This window comes from Gasterosteus aculeatus, chromosome 10 (genome assembly GCF_964276395.1).
Source record: "Gasterosteus aculeatus chromosome 10, fGasAcu3.hap1.1, whole genome shotgun sequence".
NCBI classification, from domain to species: domain Eukaryota; kingdom Metazoa; phylum Chordata; class Actinopteri; order Perciformes; family Gasterosteidae; genus Gasterosteus; species Gasterosteus aculeatus.
In genome coordinates this window covers 5,533,250-5,553,776 of record NC_135697.1, presented here as the reverse complement: position 1 = coordinate 5,553,776, position 20,527 = coordinate 5,533,250, and the positions used below count along the sequence as shown (strand labels likewise).

The following is a 20,527-nucleotide window of genomic DNA, read 5'->3' as shown; positions in this document are numbered from 1 at the left end:
ATAGCCAAATTATTTTTGTTAGTCAACTATGAACCTATTGTTCACAAACAGGAATTCTTCATACTGCGTTTTCACGCACAGGTTTAAACACGTTATTTAGTGAATATTGTTTTCACAATTGAAATCATGTTTTGCAGAAGTGCAGCACGCACAGCTCGATAATATGAGCTGTTACTTGTGTACTGTTAGCGGCGAGAACCGGTTTTCCACACTGAGTTTACTGCCTCAAGGAAAACCTTTGATTGTACCCTCCGATTTGAATCTAATCATTTCATCAGGACTCAATCAGGACTTTCCTTTTCTTATTGCCTCTTGTGACGTCGTCAGTCAGGCTGTGTACATTTTTCATTTGGCTAATGTTTTCATCCAGAGCGCCTAACAATAATTCAACCGTCAAAGCAGAGTTTATTAGTAAGTGCCACTAAGGCCCAGGTGTGTTTTTACTTTGCACTGAAAGCTGTATAGGCTTTTGTTTATAACGTAAAATATCAGTTCCCTGACTGAAAATAAAAATAATTTCAGATGACAATACACTGTGTGCTGTGTTTACTTGGCCACTTTGAATAAAAGGTGCCAACCGTGAGTAACTTCAGCAGGACAAATAGAGATAAGCTTAAATCTGAATTAGCTTCCCCTTTCGCCACTACAATGGATTCAAGTCAGAGGTGGAAAAAAAAGCATCCTTCACTTAAGTGAACAAGCTCGGGAATCACATTTCATGTATTTAATCATCTTATATATTTTTGTAAGTAGACAGCAGATGAAAAGTACAATATTGTCCTCCGAAACAAAGCAACCGTATAGAGAACAGAGCTTGGATGAATAGTGTTCTTGCACCATGCATTAGAAACACATCTAAGTGTGTGGCAATGACACCCGAGCGGTTGAATACAAAAATGTTGCCGTAAAATACCTAATCTCATCTTTTCCAGCTTTCCCAGAACTTCCTGCTCTCGCCCTTCACACACACACACACACACACACACACACACACACACACACACACACACACACACACACACACACACACACACACACACACACACACACACACACACACACACACACGCACCTGTGATTCATCCAGGTGGGAGAGCGCGCAGGACACGCGGGGCCCTGATTGGATAACGGTGACGTTTGGCTCGAAGGTGGAACGTTATAAAAAGTGGAGGAAACCGTTTTCCTGCTCAGACATCATAACGGTTTGATTCCTCCAGCAGCTCCTCCTGAATCCCGGTGGCCTCGTCTCGCTCCTTTTCCTCAAGATGAACAGAATTATTCTCCAGCTTGTTGCTGTCGGATTCTGCTTTGCAGTCGGTAGGAAAATGCTCTAAATGAATAAACGTTATATATTTATTTCTTCATTTATTTCGACGTCCTCTGTTTCCACTATTTTGAAGCGTGTAACTTTTTTAAAATCACCTAAAGTAGCATTTATTAAAACGAATGTTGCAAAGAGTTTTAAATAAGCTAGAAATGTGCGTTTTCCTGCTCGGAGTTTGGTATGAATCCGTTTTATTGAGGTTCGATTCCCGTTCGAGCGCCACGGTAGTTTTCGGGAATAAAACATTTTTTTGTAGATCAGATAATATTTAATCTACATTTCCATTGTACGTGGATTTTGCGTTCTAAACGCGAGGAATCCAATCGTTTAACCCTGATCAGATTGCGCTAAAACCGCTGTGTGACTCCGGGTGTGTCTGTTACGTGTATCTGCTCATTCTGAGGTGTTGAGCTTCACCAGAGCTTCTGGGCTGTGGTTCCACTGGGCGTGTTCGCTGTGCACCAGCAGGGACTAAATGGGACATTTGTACTTCTTATATGACTTTTTTCCCCCCCTCCTGCTTTAATAGTTGCAATAACTCATTGTGTCTCTTTAAGATGAGTTGTGGTAAAAACATCACTGTTTGCAATCGAAGTGTTTGAAATAATAATGCATAGTTTGCCTAAAGTAGCCTGAACAAATGGATGGTTAAAAATACAATCCGTTGAAATGACCCGCAAGGAGTAATGGCTAAATATTTGATCAAGTTTTGTTGAAAGTAACCAATGACCAGTTCAATCGATTGGACGACAAACATCCAAATAACTGCTTTGAACTTGTGTTTTGAGCATTGATACGGTTCTCCATTCCACCTACTGAATGTGGATCGTAGACAATGTGGTCATTCTTTGTGAAGGAATGTTTTTGTTGGACTTTTTACAGGGTTCAGCAGAACTAAAGTTCCCACAGGTGAAACAAATGGCTGCATAGTTTTCCAGGTTACTCTGCACATCCCAGGGCTCTGCTCTGACGTCGTCATTTTAATTGATTCCCCCCCAGGCAGACATTCAAAAACTGCATCCTACACCTAAACAATGGCATGAGAAATGACCCACCTTGTGGCAGTGTCAGGTTCCTCTTCTATAGAATGTCTACGGACTGGATGCACCATATTGTGCATCCAGTCGATCGTTCTGCCCCCTGGACGATGTAACCTGGCGTTTCGGTCTTGTGTTTCAAACCACACCTTAACTAGAGGGAGCTGCAATGTCATTGTGACTGCTTTTAAAAAAGGTAAACACTTTAGTTTTTTTTTTTTTTCCCCAAATGGAGACGATTACATGCTGCGTTTCTACATGACTGTACAAGTGACCAAGAAGGGTGAACCTGTGTGGGCTCCCAGGGGGGATGCAGGTGGCGGTTTGGGTGGTGTCTCACGCTACTGAGGTTTCCTCAAGCAGAACAAAAAAATGCACCAAACTCCTTTAAAAAGTGTCAGGAGCCTAAATTTGTCACACTGGGAGGTGTTGACCCCTTTTTTCTGTATGCCTGTTTTTTTTTTCCTTTTTGCAATGTGCTATAGTAAATGCATGTTTTACTTAAAGCATTAAAATAAGACTTTTCCAAAGGATTTTAATAATATCTCGATCACAAGCATTTAACGGGAATACTCCCATCAGTGACGCTTCGGGCAGGCCGTATTTACACAACACACCTAGCAGGTGTTGTATGTAACCATAATTACTTTCTCAAGCCGATTGCAGTATCCACATATTTACCCTCCCATTGCTTTTCATACACTTGTTTGCACAGTTTTCTAATGAGATTCTCATGTCAGCGTCGATGCTCAGCGGCACTGTTACTTGTAAAGCCCAACGTCAGAGCTGTGAGTCCTCTGCAGCCACGAATGTTCCTGTTCTGTAGTGCTGGATTTAACAAACCGCTGGCTTTCTTTTACTTTTCTCTCTCCTGTGTTTTGAGTTGCACGACATGTTTTTGTGAAGTGTTGCTGTGTAGTTTGCGCTGCGGGGCCGCAGAGGGCAGTGTAGGCCGATGCTGCACATCGAGAGGATTATGTAACGTCTGACACACCCAGAGTCCTTGTTATCAAACTGGATGTTAAAGTTGGCTACTTTTGCTCTGTTTTGGGAAGAACTCTCTGGGATAATGAAATATTATCATTAAAGGGCACTTCGCTAATTAGCTAACGCTAATTAAAACGTTTGGGTAAATTGAAAGTTTCCCTACTTTAATGTATAAAAGTATTTCAACAAGGAGCCTTCAATCTGTAGAACCATATCAAACATTAACATACAGAACTAGATAAAGAAAATATTCTTGCAGTAAATGTTCTGTCGCTTTGCTGCATTTAACTCACAATAGGTGTACATAAACTGTTACAAAACAGTTTTATTACACAAAGGACTTTTGAATAATTTCATTTGAAATCCAAACCTCTACCTGTAACCACAGTATTTATACAATGTTTCTTAGCTACTTAACAAATTGACAAACAAGGCTCCGATTACTTGGCCAACCCCTGGGCCTCTATTGAAAGGCTGGACGCTTCTTGCTGTGTTATTCACTAGTGCACGAGGTATTAAGTCGTCAATAATGCTTTAGGAGATGACGCCAAAGTAAACCTCAGGAATTCCCCGTGAGGAACTAAGTGTTCTTTCCCTCCATTGCACAACGTGCTTTAACAAGAACAAAAAGCCTTCTCCACGGTGACATAATCCTAAAAATATGTAACGCGTTTTTTTTTTTTCACATGTCAAACTTTAATGCATGCACCTGTTTTTGTATAATATAAAATGTTACTTTACACTTTAAGGAAACCTGTTTCCTTAAATACACACAAATATACACAATGCTTTGCAGTCACAGGGGAGAGAAGACCGAACCAATTATGTTGAGACCCTTCAGTGAACAAACACTGATTGGACATCATTAGGATGTACTGTTCCCTTGTTTTACCACCAGACGATTGTAGTGTTTATGGATTAGTTGGACCGGTCAGTCAGGTCTGTCTGCATTTCCAAGTGCTGAAGTGTTTCATGGTTTGATGACACGCGTGAAACTCCTGTTTTGAATCTTCTGTGAACTGCCATAAGCATTGTGTCCTGTTCTATTTCTTAATAAGGCAACTCGTCAGTCGGCTCTACTGGTATTTATCTTTGTGTGTACTTTTAAAGGTATTGGACATTTTGCCTCACAGATTAAGAGCTCACTATTAATCCTAAACCAAATAAATTTACTTATTCACAAATGTGTGAGAATGTAGGGTCAATAAAGGTGGTCACGTCATGGGGATTGTCGGCTCCTCTTAAATTTGGGTGTAACCCGAAACTGATGGTGGGTGGGGATGTTTGTGTATAAGGGTGTTGGCATTTTGTTTTTTTAAATGCATTACCCAAGATCAGGTTTTATGTATACATCTGACTCCTTTTGTTTTCCGTCTGTTCTGGAGTTGTGAGTTTTGGTCGTTTCTCCACTTTTTGCTAGTTGTAAATGTAGTGGGACACTTTAATTTAAGAACATGTATTTGTTATTGCAACTTGCCACACCTTAATGTTCACGCCCCCTGTCAAAAAAAGCATTTTATTAACCTAATCTTTGGTCCTGCAGTATGAAGCGAATTCCCATAAAAACAAATCTGAGCGAACTTCAAATAAGCCGTTGTTTCAGAGAAAAGTAAAAAAAAAATTTTTTCAGAATTATTCAAATGTAACATCTGCTGAAGTGTTTCTGGTGTTAAACAGTGTAAATGAAAAGTACTTCATGGCAAGGACTGTTATATACTCCTGTGTGAATTTGAGACTTGGATAAGAGTATTTTCTTTTAGAGCCGTGGTGCAAAATGAACATTACTGAGCCCATGTGATCGTTGACCTGTATGATCTACGGACGGATCGACAGACTCAAACTGGATAAAAAGGATTCCCAGACCTTTCCACTGACTTATCCACCAATTTCGACCAGCCGACCTCTCTGGGTTTAGACCCTTCTCATGCAGCGACATGCCACTTAACGCTTTTGGACACCATGCCATAAACGAGGTTGATGGAAGTCTGACGTGGTCAGTTTGGATCCGCTCAGGTAGAGCAATAAATCTGCGTCTTACTGGAGGACAGCACGTACATGGCATGTCTGCTCCGATTAAACCGGAAAGTGCTAAATGGGGTGCAGATAGTTGACCATAAAACCTTTTAATGGTTGACCAAAGAATGGTCAGTTAGAAACACGGCACTACGCTACACACCCCTTCTGCATCCTTCATCAGAAGGGCTTTACAAACTTTAACTACATAATTAAACGGATGTTGATCAAACAAAGTAGAATGGAAAACGTTTTTGCACAACAATGTTGGTGCATACTTTCCACAAAGACTGCTGTCATGAGATGCCGATGTTTAACTGGAATAACTAGTTTCTTACAAAGCTTCACCTTAGTTCATACAATGGCCTCTCCCCTCCTACCGATTGAGTCAGTTTCACAATGTCAGCTCTTCTTTTAGGGTTAGTCACCATGGCTGCTCTGTTCTTTTCAATCTAAACTTTTTTGGTACTGAACGATTATATGTACTGATCAACATTTCCATGTTAGCAGTTATTTTTCTAAATGACAAAGCATGAACATCAGTAAGACTTAAGAATAGAACTGTCAGAGCAGCTTAATTGGATTGAATCTTATTTTTGTAAAAGTGTTTGAATCAGGTGCCAAAAAAACTCTTGGTTAAAGGACAAAACTCATTTGTCTTTTTCCATGATCCCTGGCTGTGTGTCATTATCAGTAAATCCTGCCAGACCCTTGTTAACAGCCACACCGCATCATCCAAGTGGTAAACACTGAAGTCAACAGTTGCTGCTAGTTTGCTTCACTGTAGAGATGGGGCCATATAATATATAAATATACATTTTATTGTCCTTATAGTTTGTTGCAAACCTATTGACGTTAATTCTGTGTTTCTTTCCTCCCCTTCCAACTATCTGTATTTGCAGTTCAAGCGCTGCAGTGCTACGAATGCAAATTTGGCTTGGGGGACCTATGCGCTACATCTAAAGTCACTTGTAAAAGCGGAGAACAATGCTTCAGTGGTGTTGGGGAAGCAGGTAAGGAGTAAAGAAGTTTAAATCCCACCTGACTACATTCTCAAACTAGGAAGCTCTCATGTAACCACAGCACCCACATTCTCAAACATGCACGTGTAGCTGCACCTGCAAGACGAGTAAGTTATTTTGTAACCCCGACGCTTCCAATCAGTCGGCACTGTTTTAATAATGAAGTAAAAACATCAGAGTTGAGCCTGATGTAGTTTCTTCCTGTATACCATGCTCTATTGACTGACTGAAGTTTAAACCTAAAGTAACCGGCCACCAACGCCCAGTGCAACCATGTGACTTAGTCAACGACGCACAATGATGGAGTGTTCTCTCACTACAGTCGGCTTTGTGAACATCAAAATGAAGGGCTGTCTAGCATTGGACAAGTGCAACAAGACTGAGGACACGACCTTCCCCGGCACCTCCAACGCCACCGTCTACAAGATGACAAGGACGTGCTGCCCCACCGACCTGTGCAACGCTGCGCCCGCGCTGCCGGGGTCCTGCGGGCTGAGCCTGGCCCTCGCCACCATCACTGCTCTGTTTGTGGCCAACAACCTGGTGTAACCGGAAAGACTGCAGACGCAAAGTACACCTGTGTGTGTGTGTGTGTGTGTGTGTGTGTACATGCATGCGTGCAACACCCCTCGGCACTAGAATGATTTAAACAATCACCTCAGACATGCTTTTTTTTTTTTTTTTTTTTCTGTCAATGGCTCTGAAATGTCTCCCCCCATTAATCTGTAAGCTGTTCTGCATGTATGTTGAATGTTCAAAGGATGCTACCATTAACTTGAATGTGTAGCAACTTGTTTAGACGAATCAATAAAATGTTGGGCAATAAATTGTGACTAAATTGGGTTTGTTGGCTACATCACAACATAAATGAATAGGCCAACATTTTTGGAAATGTGCTTGTTTTGCCTTTCTTTGCAAAGATTTGAAATGGCAGATCCATAAAGTCTTTTGGGTTCATTAAACATGAAGATGTGGCCTACTGCCAGCATAGTGCAGTCGGAGGTTTAGAAATAGTAATGCTGATGATGACGTCACTAATTGACAATGTAAAAAATGACCTTTCTTTTAATGCAGAGCTAACTGACTACGTACAGGAAATATATTGCTCTTCCAGCGACACTTTGCTCGAATCTTTCACAAATAGTCAAACTATTCAGTTTATCCAACTGCTTTTGACTCCCTGAATAGTCATTTCAGAGTCAATATAATCTACAGATCTCGCGGCTCCATGAGCATTTATATCCATTTCACTTGTTAACATGTTTGCTTTATTAATGTTTAGCTAAAATAATGTATATGGTCTATTGGCTTGTGTCAGGTTTCTTCTTGCTGCTTTCATTTTGGCACAAATGGCGCCAACAGTTCTGTATTGAAGTTTTATTTTTGAATTGCAACGGTTTCAATCTAAATCATTAAAGTTTCATTCCTGAAATTACCGCTTTGGGCGTTGTCTGAGGGAAGCGTTTTCTTCTCAATTTGTTGTGTAGACAATTTGAATAAACATCCATTCTGGGGGGGAAAAGAAAACACTAGTTGTGTATCGGCTAGCTGCCACCTTTCTTGGGCCAACTGGTTATTCAGATCTGGGTACATAACAAATTGATACTACTGCTGGTATTTAGGCACGCCTTGTGATTTCATGTTTTGGCAGACAAGACCATATTGATGTGAGAATCTGCATTTGAAGCAATAACTGCATGCGGATAAAGAGATTTTCAGTCATAGTGAATCTGCAAATGTATTTTTCATTTATAAATGGCCTTTCAAATGGAGTGTTCCATCTGTCAAGTGTAGTCTGTCTTTTGGAGATTTGGAGACTTTAATAGTCCGTTAGATACTCCTAATGTAACCAAGTATACATTGTCTAAAAGCTTGTTTTCGTAGTATATTTCAGTATTTTCTCTTCAATACTTGATACGAAAAAACCCTTGAGCTGAAGCAAGTGTAAGAAAGTCAATTTGTCATTTTCCAAGCTAAAATGCCAAATATTCTCAGGTTTTCGCGTATCGAAGGGAAACGTGATTCTCTTCTGCCTGTGTGGATAGCAAACTGAATATGTATATAATATAAGTATTTCCCTGTTTTTACAAACCAAAGCGTAAAAAGACAACATTGAAGCACAGGTGGAGTCTTAACCCGATAAACCAGCCCGGGACGTTTGCACTGCGTCACCGGATCAATCATGTGTCACATTCTCCCCCGACGTGAAGACAAAGGACTTGGGCGGTGTGGGGGGGGTAGATCACCTGCTCCTGTACCCTCCCTTCACCTGTCTTTAATCGTATAAATACCCAGCCTGACCCAACAGTCTCATCAGATTTTTACCACAAACCACAGCTGGGCGGAAGGATTCTTTTTGTCTTCAAGCAGAAACCAAGGACCAACACATCAAGATGGGAAGGATTGTAATTGTGATCATTGCCGTTTTGGCATCCTTAATGCTGGGTAAGATTTTAAAATAATCATGTATGTTAAGTCTACAACATGGAGACTAGGAAGGGAAGAATTCTCTTTTCTCCTCTCCATTTTGTTAACTTTAAAATATTTGAAAATTGTTCTCTCCAATCTCACTTGATGGCATGTTCATTTATAAAAGAAGACCAAAGCACAGAAGAATTTAAACTTGCAAAAAACTCAGCGGTGAAAGAATTCCGTTTCTGAAATATGTTTCCTAAAAGAATCCTTTACTTATAATTAAATCCCCATTTATTCCAAATGTCTGTCCATTAACACTATTAACACTACAGAAAAGTGAGTAAAACTAAAAAGCTGAAAACGTACAGTAAAAGGTCACCAATGATCAGCATCCTTTCACCATAAATACAAAGCCGGGATGGATTCCTTTGATGTCAGAATTCGTTTTGAGAAGCGGTTTGACGTCTTCTAACTGTACAGCAGTTCAGGGTGTGGCTCCTAAGACACTGCTGGCTACGCTAATGCGAATTTGCATTTTGCTTTTGTGGAGGGACACGCCAGAAGTGTTTGGTAGAGAAGATAAAAACATCAACCTTTTGAAAACAATCACTGGCATTGGAGCAAATGTTTTAGAAAGGTCAATCCACATTTTATTTTATTAGCTTCCCTGAAGCTGTTTTGATCACCACTCTTGATATAGCATCACAATTGTTTGCTTTGTTGTTTTAACAATGTTGCTTTTTTGGGCGGGCGTTTCAGCGGATTCACTGACCTGCAACCAATGCAGCTACGGCGTGCTGGGCTTCTGCCTGTCCAACACCGAATTGGTCTGTTCGACCAACACCAGCTCCTGCTTCACTAGAAAGACTAGTGAGTCACTTTCTAACTTCCTAAAATATTCCAACCTCAATATTCACCATATTTCCATTCAATGGAGTAAAAAATATCATACTCTAACAAAAATATTCTCGCTACCATAACATCAAAACTCAATTTGATTCATTTGATCTCGATCTCTGTGACTCTTATTGATGCAAAAACGACCTTTTCTCCTCAGCTTTCACAGGACTTACCAACGTGGGCTTCAACAGCCAGGGATGCCAAGAGCCTGCTGGCTGCAACACCACCACGAACGGCACCGTGGTGGGCATCGCCTACCAGTCCGCAATCACCTGCTGCTCCACAGACAAATGCAACCCTGTCACGGTCAGCGCCGCCCCGTCCACCAAGATGACCTTCACCGCCGTCATCGGTGTCGCCGCCATGGCCGCCATGTGGGGGAGCGTGATGTAACGTGTCTGATGCTGACAGCTCCAGACAGCTGCTTTTGAGTCAATTGGTACCACCTGAAAGTATCCAGGTGAGGTCCAAAAGACCAAAAGCACAGAAATAAACTGTCCGAACGTCACAAGTTTACAAGTGATTATCTATTTGGTCTCATGCTCCGGCACTCTTCATTTATCATTTTCATGCCACGGGCCAGTTTTTAAAATGGCAGGTTACATTAAGAAACATTTTCATCAGTCCTGGAAGTCGATCAATGGAATGTTTGCGAAAACATTGAGCTCTTAAATCTTCCGGGTTGATCTTTTTCTTTGTATTTATCCTTCTGAACTACCTTGTTTCTCACTGGAAAACATATTGATGTGAAAATAAAGAACACGGCGAAAATGTTAATTTGCTTCTGCGTGCAGTTATTCACACATCTATTCATTCGTCATTCGTCAAGAAGTCCAGCCGCCTCTGGTATATGTATATGAACAGTTGTCAACTGTGAGAGACAAATATTATTTTGGATCCTGTTTGAATTGCTCAACAAACCAAAGACCTCACTGAGTCATCTAACCAAAACCCCATTGACTATAGCAAACAACAGCAACATACAGCATGTACAGCATTGTAGGTAATGTTTTGACACCTCAATTATGGGCTTTCTGTACTTAGTGATGAAGCAATTTGAAACAAGTCAAAACAGGATACATAGTTTTCTACTCATGCCTTTCTTAACTCTGGATACGAGGAACTCAAGTAAATGAAAATTGCACTCTAAGCAGTGCTAATGCTGACCAGGCACTGAGGGGGCTCCTCCCCCAAGCACGGTTAGCATCAAAAGTAGCCAACGTAGGTAAATGGTTGAAACGTCCTCCCTTTGGGACTACAAACCTAAACATTGATGATTCAATTGTATGAAAATAATATTGTGACAATATAATGTTTTACATAATTTAGGTATAAAAATGTCCTGTTGGAAATCCATTCAAATGCCAGGTGATGGTGCTGAGTAGTACTTGAAGTACTTTAGGTCGAGGGATTTCAGGCCAGAAGGGTTGGAAACAGTGGAATGCACTGTGATATCTGTTGTCGGAATAGGTCACGTCTTACACACTTTCTTATCACGACTGTTGATGCACATTACTGATATAACCCCCTCACCTCCACTCGCACGCATAAAGAGCTTGACTGTGAGTATTTGTTCTTCAAAAGCAAATCCTACAGCTTTTAATACAGCAAGATCTTAAGGTTTAGATAACTACAGACTCTCCTGTGGGCTTTTTGTGCCTGCAGGTAGAACATCACGATGAACTCCTTCCTCTGGAGCTGTGCAGCACTGCTCTCTCTGTTTGTAGCAGGTAGGACTTTTATTACTGTATTCTGTGAGTGTAAAACAGTAACTAAATAGGAATGTTAGACCCCATAAGATTTGAGCTTCTGTAAAGAAATAAAAGCTTGTGGTTGATTAATAACTTTGGTGAAGCTGTGACGACAGATGAAGTTCTTGACACATCCACAAAACATTGTGTAACTTTAACTGACGTGAAAGTTTTACATCCCTAAACAGCAAATTCTGTTCCCACAGTTCCCAAACGGTCACTTCTCGTGAAAACTGTAAAATAATTTCGCTAACTAAAAATTGTAGTGACTCTCCTTCAAGGTCAGTGGACTGAATTTGTGATATTATTTAACTTGTATTGCATCTTATATGACTCTGAATAGTTCTGAAGTTTATTTTTTTGGTTTGCCTGGATTTTTTAAATGGATTTCCTTCAAATTTAGCAAATAACCATAAAACAATGTTTTATTTTCATAGGATTTGGCAAAACCATTGGACGAAACACACGTCCAGTTGCTTAAACATGAAAAGTTTTGAGCAACACAAATATAATTGAATTCACCCGTAAGGTAACTGGGTTCAGGCAGAAATCGCACGTATATCAAAACATACTTCAAAGTCATACGCATGCACGCTGGATTGACTTCCACTTCAGATAACACGTATAAGTGTTCACCTTGAGATGTGGTGAAACTACCTCATGTGTACTTTGTGATCACAGCAGGTGCTTTTCTGATAAAGATGTGAATGAAAGGAGTATGCTTTTGTGGCTATAGATTTCACTTTATTTTCCTTCAGTACATTAACAAAACATTAACACTCTTAGATACCATTAAAACATTTACTTATAATTTCCCATGTTCTGTTTGTTTCCGCAGTTGAGCCCCTCTCCTGTTACACCTGTGATGTGCACATCCTTGGCTACTGCCTGTGAACTGCACCACGGCTCAGGATAGATGCATCGTTGCAGTGGCCAGTAAGATGAACAGCTAAATAATCCATTAATCAGTCGTTTTTATTACAAAAGGAAGATTTACTCATTACTAAGCTATCCTCCTTTAATACATATCAGAGGTTCCTTCACCACCACTACATGGAAACAGGAATCAAAAATGCCTTGAATGTCAATCTTTAATATATACTATATATAGACTTTAGTAGTATACAAACCTTACTGAATTCTAATTATTTTTCTTTTCTGTGAAGTTTTGAAATTCCTCCCATGCTTTGAATACTTCCTCAGATGCTATTGTACTAAACATGATTTAAAATAACATTGCCAAGATGATAGATGCCACACATATACCATGACCTCGGGTAGTATAAACTCTAGATGTCACTATTGACAAAACTAGTCAAAATATGCAATTTAGTAGAATAATTTATCCTAATTATATATTAATTTGATAGGTATTGGGGCCAAGAAGCCAAAATCTCAACCCCAAAAGACTACTTTTTAGACTAGTTGCCATTTGCTTCTTGAATGTTTCATGATTTCATGATGTATTCTGTATCCTCCTGAATATTGTTTCATTGACCCCTCCCCACCAATTATTTGTGGTTAAAAACAATGTTCATCCAATGTGAAAACATTTCACATATTGTATTGCATGATATAATGTGTAATGCATTCAACATAAAACAATAAATAAATATATTTCATATTTTTGATGACCTCCCGTTGTTAAAATCATGTCTACGTATCTCGTCTCTGCTTCTTCCAGAGTTTAGTGCCCACATCTTGGACATCCATGAAAGAGGCTGTATTGAAAAGTCGGCCTGTCAAAACAGCAGTGGCGCCGTCCTGACCGTCATGTACAACATCACCAGGAGCTGCTGCAGCACCGGCCTGTGCAACGGAGCCGCCTCCACCCGGCTGCCTCTCGCTGCGGCTCTGGCCGCCTCGCTGCTGGCCGCTTGGAGCCTTTAAGAGAGAGTTCTGTTGGAACGGAGAAGAGGTCAAAGTTCAAAGACCGCTGGAGTTCTGGGAGTTTGTGGAATTCAATTCAATTCATTTTATTTTGTATAGCCCAATATCGCAAATTACAAATTTGCCTCAGAGGGCTTTACAGTCTGTACACATACGACATCCTCTGTCCCAAAACCCACACAAAAACTCCCCAAAAAATGAAAAGGAAGGCAACTATGGGCTACTAATGCGAACACCCATCACTGCAACAATAAATAAACCTTGTTATTGATTTATTTGATGGGAGATGCCCACATACTGTAATTTCTAGGAGTCAAGGTTAGGACTTTTGTCCTTTTGTTGGAGGTTTTGTTAATAATTCATGGGCAAGTTAAAGAGCTAAATGAAATAGTTTTAGATTTGATTATGCTTAATCACTTTCATGCTAGAGAAGAATATAATATGCGTCACTCGGTGTAATATTATGTTAATTATTTACCTTTAACGGTTCTTTTAGGTGGGTTTTGTTGCGAGGCGCGGAGGTATTACAGGTGGGGCGTGAGGGGCTGGGGAAAGGTAATATTTTTTTTATTTTTTTCCCCAAAATTATTATTGTTATTTTATTGTTAATCCTTTATTAATGATTCTCTGCATTTTACCCGTCCTTAGTAGATAAGGAGCAGTGTTCTGCTGTGAAGCACTGGGGCTTCAGTGTCTTGCTCAAGGACACTGAGACATGCAAACTATGGAGTGAACACGGATCAAACATCACAGCCCTGTTTAGTTACGTCCACTTACTTCTTCTCTTTAACTCAAAGAGCTCTGACAAGTTAAACCTACAGTAATGCTTTGTGTTGACTTCTTTGAGATGTCTTTGTGTTAATTGAACTTCTCTGCTCTTAAGTTATCAGTCGAAAAAAAGAAAAATATGAAAAAGGCTGGTGGGGGTTTACATGAAAGTTATTTAAATTTTCTTTATTCTAATATTAATAAAAGCACACATGGACTCATAAAATGTCGTCATTTCAATAAAGATTCAGCATGAACCATTTTGTTACATTTTTGTTGGGGCCCGAACATTTTTTTTTCTCTAAAGTGGGGCCCGACAGAAAAGGTTTGAGAACCACTGGCGTAAAGCGAATAAGCCTTAAAATACATTCAACAATTCTTTCAAAAAACGTGCTTTGCAGCAGGTTTAAAGACTTTTCCACTGAAATATCTATGTTCTTCATATATATTTCCATTTGTATTCTATTTCACACCGTGCAAGTGGACTTACAGTATTTGGAATTATTGGAATTATTTGGATTTTTAAGTCTTTATGAACGTTTAACTATTCTTTTTTAGCTCCATTCTGCGAATCTCCAGAGCCTCAGACATCAGCTTTAGATGCCGTTAAGGTATGCACATGGAGAATTAAAATTACAAATATTTATTATCTATGGTAACAATATTAATTTCATGTTTGCATGAGGTGCATCCCATAAGTAGTGAAACCAGTGTGAAAGTAGCCCACAAACAACACACCAGAGCGCTTACTGTTCTTAAACAGGTTACTTTTATCACACAATCTTCCCATGTACTACATAACCGGTCTGCCGAACCCATCATGCTTCCAGGTAAGTTTCTCCCGGGTGCCACGCCACTGGGTTAACGGGAGTGTCTCTTTATTGTCTCTGGAAAGAAACCTAATATTTGTTTAGGAGCTGTTTAGAGCTTAATTCTCAATGCTTCTGAATATGAACCTGATGTTTGTTCAGAGGTTCACAAAGGTTCAAACACACAAAAACATGCACATTATTATGTACTCAATAACACAGATACAAAGCCCTGTTTGAGGCTATGAATCATCGTGTCGTTGTTCCCTTTGAAAGGCTTATACGTACCTCACTCTAGTCAAACAAATCCCCGTGTTTTAGAGAATCCACTAATGAATGACAATTCAAAATCAATGTCCACATTATCATTTTTTGTATTAAGTAAACTGATCAAAGCCTCTGACTCGACATAAAAGCAGATGTCCTGAGTGGATGAAGCTCATTTGAAACCCACTTGGATTATTTGACGTGACTTTGAAAGTCGCATTGAGATCAACTTCTTTGTACTAATAAAACACAAATCTGTGTAAGAGTGAGATGATGAAGTTCATCTGGGTCTGTGCGGCGCTGATGGCCTTCGCTGTTACAGGTAAGAGCACCGAACACCAGACGAAGGGGAAGAACATCCTAAAAAAAATCTACTAGTTGAACATGATCACTCTTATAAAAGAATACAAATTACATTTTATTACATAAAATCACAAAGGACAAGTTTGAATTGTTTAAATTGAACTGATCTAAATGGTGAAAAAGTACTTTCTGGTTTAAGGATTTCATCATAATACGTCTTTCTTTTTAGAGCCAATTCAACGTACACGAGTTTCACACACACGGCCGAAACAGAATCATACATACAGATGTTTGTATCAGTCCCTCACAATGTTATCATATATTTAAGTGGGATTCTGACATGCTTCTTACTTAACTATGTTAACATATTAATATTTCAATGTTTGTATGCACACAAAATACATTTTGTGATTTCCAGATAAAAGAAAAATGATCATCTCACAGCAATTAAATAAAAGCACGCTGACCAAAGAAAATATGTCACTGTGGAAAACTACCGGCAAAGTGGAAATTTGCTTTCCGCTCACATCAACCTAAAGTGTTTATCAATGTCTAGTGGGTTTCTCATTGTGGAATGGAAATATGTTTTACTCACTAAATGCGGAGGTTGTATTAAGTACTAATTACACCCCCCCAGCACCAGCGGACTGACTACTCAGGTCGCGTGATCTGAGATATTGTGAACAACATTTGTTTGATAATCTATTAACATTACACAATAGAGTGTATGTTTTCCCCTTTCACGTTGTCTTTCTCTCTGGATCTCAGGTGAGTCTCTGACCTGTAACACCTGCAAGATGGGCTTTGTGGGCAAATGTCTGTACAGCTCCACTGTGAAATGCACCGGCAATGAGACCGACTGCTACGTGGGAGAACTGGGTGAGTAACACTGCAGTGACCTTCTGCTCTTCTATTTAGTCAATGACAACATGAGCATGCAGCACTTTTCTAAATTCAAACCTTCATCAGACACAGCTGAGGATGGACCACCTGTCCTGACAGGGCAGATTAAGGCGTGACCATAGACGCCATTGTGTGAAGGAGGCTCTTAAAGTGTCATGTGACCCTTGACTGCGGCGGGCTACTGTTTGGAAATAAACGCTTGACGTGGATTCTATTTCTAGTAATTTTAAGTGTGTATGTGACATCCGGTTAGTTGATAGTTAGAATACAGGAGTTGAATGAGTTGAAGAATCAATGTGTGCTTCTTTAATCCTTATGTAACCAGGTAGTCAAACCTGTGTTTGTGTTTACTGTGACTCACCTTGCTGCTGCCTCAAACCATTGTTGCTGTTGCAACAACTAAGCTCACAACAACACACAAGAGCAAACCAACCCTCCAATGACACACTTACAAATTATAATTTGAGGACAACCGGCTGACGCAGACGTTGTGTTATTCTGTGAACTGTCCCATGGTTAATTATTTAAACTCTCGGCCTCACAGTCTGCCATTTGACAGCCCGAAGACGTCCTCACACTCTAAATTACTACATTTCCCCCGTATAAAAAACCCACATACTACGTTGCTGGAGTGCTCTCTACACAACACTATGCAATACTTCACATAAATAGTTTGTTAGCAAGTTTCAAACAGAGCCTTAATACATTCTCTCAAGTACTATTTATATTACACTATATATAATATTTTCTGCCATTTTTAAATAAGATACAGATGAAACTACCCAACATACAAAGAAGGTCAAATTATCTTCACCCAAATCAGCTACAAGATTAAAAAAACTGCTTCCAGATTGACGCATGACCAGTTAATAGACCGATAGATTCAATAGATAGACCAATAGATTTTGATGAAATTGCACTTTCTTGTTTTTTGCTCTTCTGAGTTTGTTTCCCTGTGGTTGAATGCACTTATTACAAGTTGCTTCGGATAAAAACGTCAGCTAAATGACAAGTCATGTAATGTAATTCCTTACTACATGTGCATGTGAGTGTGGCCTGTTTGGGTATCGGGTTACCAATACGGTAGCTTTAATGGAAACTTTTAAATTAGGACTTGGGTATTTCTGCTTCACAGGATCTGTGTACGTCTTCCACCTTCTACCTGAATGACACAACACACAGTTGTCTGTGTGGAACGTTTAAACAGCTCCCTCTGATCTCCTCCTCCAGCCTTCAACATCAGTCGCATGATGGCCATGCAGACTCGGGGCTGCACGGTTTCGTCTCTGTGCAACCGAACCGAATCTGGAGCCCTCCTGACTGCCGGATACACCGTCACCCGGACCTGCTGCAGCGAGGACCTCTGTAACGGAGCTCCATCCATGCAGCTCCCGCTCGCTGCTGCTTTGAGCACCGCCCTGCTGGCTGTTTGGAGCACTTGAAGAAAACAAAGGAGATTCTATTCATTCCTGGGGTGTTGTCTTTGTGCGCAATCATTAAAGAGTAGTAGTGATGTCCCAGTGTTGTAGTCTCCAAGCCGGGTTTGGACAGACCACCGTGAAAAAGCTCAATGTAAACAAGCTGTGTCCAAGCCAATGAAATAAAAAATGAAATAAAATTCTGCAACTGACACAAACGAATATTTGAATTGCATGAAACCCTTTTGATCATTCTAATAATTAAACTAATGAAACAAAACTAAATCTAATTGTGCTAAAACTTTTTGATCTTGAGATGATCAAGGAGGTTAATGTCTGAGTAAGGTTGTCCTCTCTAAACCAATACTTCCTGTTTCCCTAATTAGAACACCAAAACCCGAAGAACAACATTCTCGCATGTTGTCTTATAGTGAGTCCTACATGAAAACCTCATATCTTTACAGAAGCTCGTGGAAGCAGGTACCTAGACCTTGAAGTTCATTTTTTGAAGAAATCTGTTTGCCTTTTAACTCTCAAGAAAGATGACTAACATTTGGAAAGCAGTGATCATCCTGGGTGCCTTCATCGCAACAGGTATAGTAACAATAACGTCTACTGCACCGAGGTCAAGTAAACAGTAGATCTCAATGCAGCATTTTGAGGATTTATGAATAATTATCATTATTCCTGTATTTGCTCTAATTATCATTGTTGTAGACTGTCTATTGTCTTTTAAACATGATTTAATTCACCTGACCATTGTATTTGTATTTGCTAGGCAACATCTAACACTTTAATTGGAGGTCAACAGATAATAAAATACATAAATATATGTGGTTACTTGCAACAAACCAACTCTGTGATATGAACAAAGATAAAGATGAGTTATATTAATTGGCTTTCATGATTCAGGTCTCAGGTGATTTTACTACGGCTTAATGACATTAAGTCTGGTACACTACACATGTCTTGTTCAGAATTAATTGCCACTAATCCATCAGGGTATTCCAGTTCATGTCCCCTGAGAATCAGTATCAGAACAACACATGTCTAGGCAACAAAAAAAAAAAGCGTTTAAAGAACTCCCTGAATTTAACAACCGTTCAGGAAGGAAAGATTTAAATTTAAAATTAAAAAAAAGTAGCCCACACATCTATTTAATTGCCTTAAATACATCAGATTAATGGAAATCACTGCACCCCAAGTGTAAAACTATCCACTGTAAAAGAACCATTTTACACTTTATAAAAGTCAGATACAACACGTAATGGAGGAGCTGGAGAGGTATTGGTGGAGGTATTTAGCAGAAACTAGCACAGAAGCCCTGATACTGATAACTTGCTGAGGGAGTTTCTTCACTTTGAATCTGACAATCGCATATTTTCAACTGTATTTTTCCTTCAACAGCACAATGCCTGACTTGTCGTCAGTGCCCTATCGGAATATTTGGGACGTGTCTGTTTGGGAGCGACGTCCAATGTATCAACGGCACGCAGAGCTGCTTCAGGGGAGAAGCACGTAAGGAAATCACCAAAACACTGTGTGAATATATTACAAGGGTTGACGTTTAACAAATCCTACGACGTATGGAAATGGGTAGTTAAATAAGACAGAATGAAATAACCAAAATAGGTACATTTGCATCATGCTTTACACATAACTCAAATGCTTTCAACTTCTCTGTGTCTTCATTTGTCCATTTGTCGTGGAACAATCAAACTTTCCATAACGATTTGAATGAATTATCAGCCAGCATTTAGCAACAGCTACAGTTTCCTGGCAAATGAACAAACCACGTATGAACAAATATTGGAAGGTCAAACCAATGGTGCTTATGCTTCATGAAAAGGTTGAAGGAGGGAGCAGGCCTTTGACGTATGAAACAACCAAATGGATTTAGAGCTATTTTTAACTAGTAGGGTCCAGCTCCAAGAAAACAGCAGCTGCAATTGCTGGCTGTAACCATGAAAATATAATATATGTCAGAATACTGCTAGCTTACCAATAATTTAAGTTTGTTTTTGTTTTTTCACTTGCTGAGATAATCTTCTGTTTCCAACCCTCCCAGAGTTCAATGCAACTGGGGCGTTTAGGCTGCAACTCCGCGGCTGCCTGGACACAGACCTGTGTGGGACGACGCTGACCGGCAGCATCCTGAGTGCCGGGTACACCACCTCATTCCAGTGCTGCACAACCAACCTGTGTAATGGAGTCGGCTCTGTTCAGCTCTCTCTCACGGTGGCCCTCGGTGCTGCCATGCTGTCCTTCATCATGTGATGTGAGATTCTCTTAGAATCCATATAGCATCAATAAAACTCTACTACAATGACTATATTCGTGGAGGGTCCTTCATGCTTTTGTGGTTGATGAAAGCTATATTATCAAGTAGAAGTTATTTTGCATCTAGGGTTTACAAATAAACAGTACTCTATTCATGGGTTCCTAAGTATTTAAGTGTGACTGGCATGAGAAGCCGTCTTTCTCTATAGAGACACATAACAGGTTTGTGTGTGTTCAGTATGCAGGGCTTGTTTTGAATGGAGGATCCGTGCTGTGACACGTTGTCCACACTTGTCAGCAGCAGGCTATAATTCTCTATTGTTTTCTCTGCAGATGATCTGATTATTAAAACTAGAACCTCTGCCAGAGTTTTGTAACTTTAAATAGTCGCACCCAATTATTCACAAAACCTCAAACTTTTTTAGCATATGCCACTTAAA

The 20,527-nt window shown here is 39.9% G+C and overlaps 4 protein-coding genes and 1 pseudogene across 5 annotated transcripts; all 5 read left to right on the top strand.

The window, feature by feature from the left end:
• The first annotated feature begins 1,054 nt into the window (after window positions 1-1,054).
• Window positions 1,055-7,815, top strand: LOC120826778 (sperm acrosome membrane-associated protein 4). Its single transcript, XM_040189326.2, has 3 exons — window positions 1,055-1,317; window positions 6,264-6,374; window positions 6,706-7,815. Exons 1-3 carry the CDS (start codon window positions 1,266-1,268, stop codon window positions 6,930-6,932), a joined length of 390 nt encoding a protein of 129 aa, XP_040045260.2. The 5' UTR covers window positions 1,055-1,265; the 3' UTR covers window positions 6,933-7,815.
• Window positions 7,816-8,531: 716 nt separating this feature from the next.
• On the top strand, window positions 8,532-10,475 carry LOC144383511 (uncharacterized). Its single transcript, XM_078081209.1, has 3 exons — window positions 8,532-8,828; window positions 9,558-9,668; window positions 9,856-10,475. The coding sequence occupies exons 1-3, from the start codon at window positions 8,777-8,779 to the stop codon at window positions 10,089-10,091; spliced, it is 399 nt and encodes a 132-aa protein (XP_077937335.1). The 5' UTR covers window positions 8,532-8,776; the 3' UTR covers window positions 10,092-10,475.
• A 758-nt stretch (window positions 10,476-11,233) lies between these two features.
• Window positions 11,234-13,469, top strand: LOC144383514 (uncharacterized; annotated as a pseudogene). Its single transcript, XR_013450942.1, has 3 exons — window positions 11,234-11,428; window positions 12,288-12,385; window positions 13,134-13,469. The product of XR_013450942.1 is annotated as an uncharacterized LOC144383514 (transcript).
• A 1,853-nt stretch (window positions 13,470-15,322) lies between these two features.
• On the top strand, window positions 15,323-18,025 carry LOC144383513 (uncharacterized). Its single transcript, XM_078081212.1, has 3 exons — window positions 15,323-15,505; window positions 16,255-16,365; window positions 17,620-18,025. The coding sequence occupies exons 1-3, from the start codon at window positions 15,454-15,456 to the stop codon at window positions 17,829-17,831; spliced, it is 375 nt and encodes a 124-aa protein (XP_077937338.1). The 5' UTR covers window positions 15,323-15,453; the 3' UTR covers window positions 17,832-18,025.
• On the top strand, window positions 17,636-20,137 carry LOC144383512 (uncharacterized). Its single transcript, XM_078081211.1, has 3 exons — window positions 17,636-18,401; window positions 19,215-19,325; window positions 19,876-20,137. Exons 1-3 carry the CDS (start codon window positions 18,350-18,352, stop codon window positions 20,082-20,084), a joined length of 372 nt encoding a protein of 123 aa, XP_077937337.1. The 5' UTR covers window positions 17,636-18,349; the 3' UTR covers window positions 20,085-20,137.
• The last annotated feature ends 390 nt before the right edge of the window (window positions 20,138-20,527 follow it).

Excerpts from the sequence above, each read along its gene's own strand:
- LOC120826778 (XM_040189326.2), top strand. The coding sequence starts at position 1,266 with ATGAACAGAATTATTCTCCAGCTTGTTGCTGTCGGATTCTGCTTTGCA. Across the intron at positions 1,318-6,263 it reads CGGATTCTGCTTTGCAGTCG|TTCAAGCGCTGCAGTGCTAC; the intron begins GTAGGAAAATGC and ends CTGTATTTGCAG. Across the intron at positions 6,375-6,705 it reads CAGTGGTGTTGGGGAAGCAG|TCGGCTTTGTGAACATCAAA; the intron begins GTAAGGAGTAAA and ends CTCTCACTACAG.
- LOC144383511 (XM_078081209.1), top strand. The coding sequence starts at position 8,777 with ATGGGAAGGATTGTAATTGTGATCATTGCCGTTTTGGCATCCTTAATG. Across the intron at positions 8,829-9,557 it reads TTTGGCATCCTTAATGCTGG|CGGATTCACTGACCTGCAAC; the intron begins GTAAGATTTTAA and ends CGGGCGTTTCAG. Across the intron at positions 9,669-9,855 it reads CTGCTTCACTAGAAAGACTA|CTTTCACAGGACTTACCAAC; the intron begins GTGAGTCACTTT and ends TTTTCTCCTCAG.
- LOC144383513 (XM_078081212.1), top strand. The coding sequence starts at position 15,454 with ATGATGAAGTTCATCTGGGTCTGTGCGGCGCTGATGGCCTTCGCTGTT. Across the intron at positions 15,506-16,254 it reads GATGGCCTTCGCTGTTACAG|GTGAGTCTCTGACCTGTAAC; the intron begins GTAAGAGCACCG and ends TCTGGATCTCAG. Across the intron at positions 16,366-17,619 it reads CTGCTACGTGGGAGAACTGG|CCTTCAACATCAGTCGCATG; the intron begins GTGAGTAACACT and ends CTCCTCCTCCAG.
- LOC144383512 (XM_078081211.1), top strand. The coding sequence starts at position 18,350 with ATGACTAACATTTGGAAAGCAGTGATCATCCTGGGTGCCTTCATCGCA. Across the intron at positions 18,402-19,214 it reads GGGTGCCTTCATCGCAACAG|CACAATGCCTGACTTGTCGT; the intron begins GTATAGTAACAA and ends TTCCTTCAACAG. Across the intron at positions 19,326-19,875 it reads CTGCTTCAGGGGAGAAGCAC|AGTTCAATGCAACTGGGGCG; the intron begins GTAAGGAAATCA and ends CAACCCTCCCAG.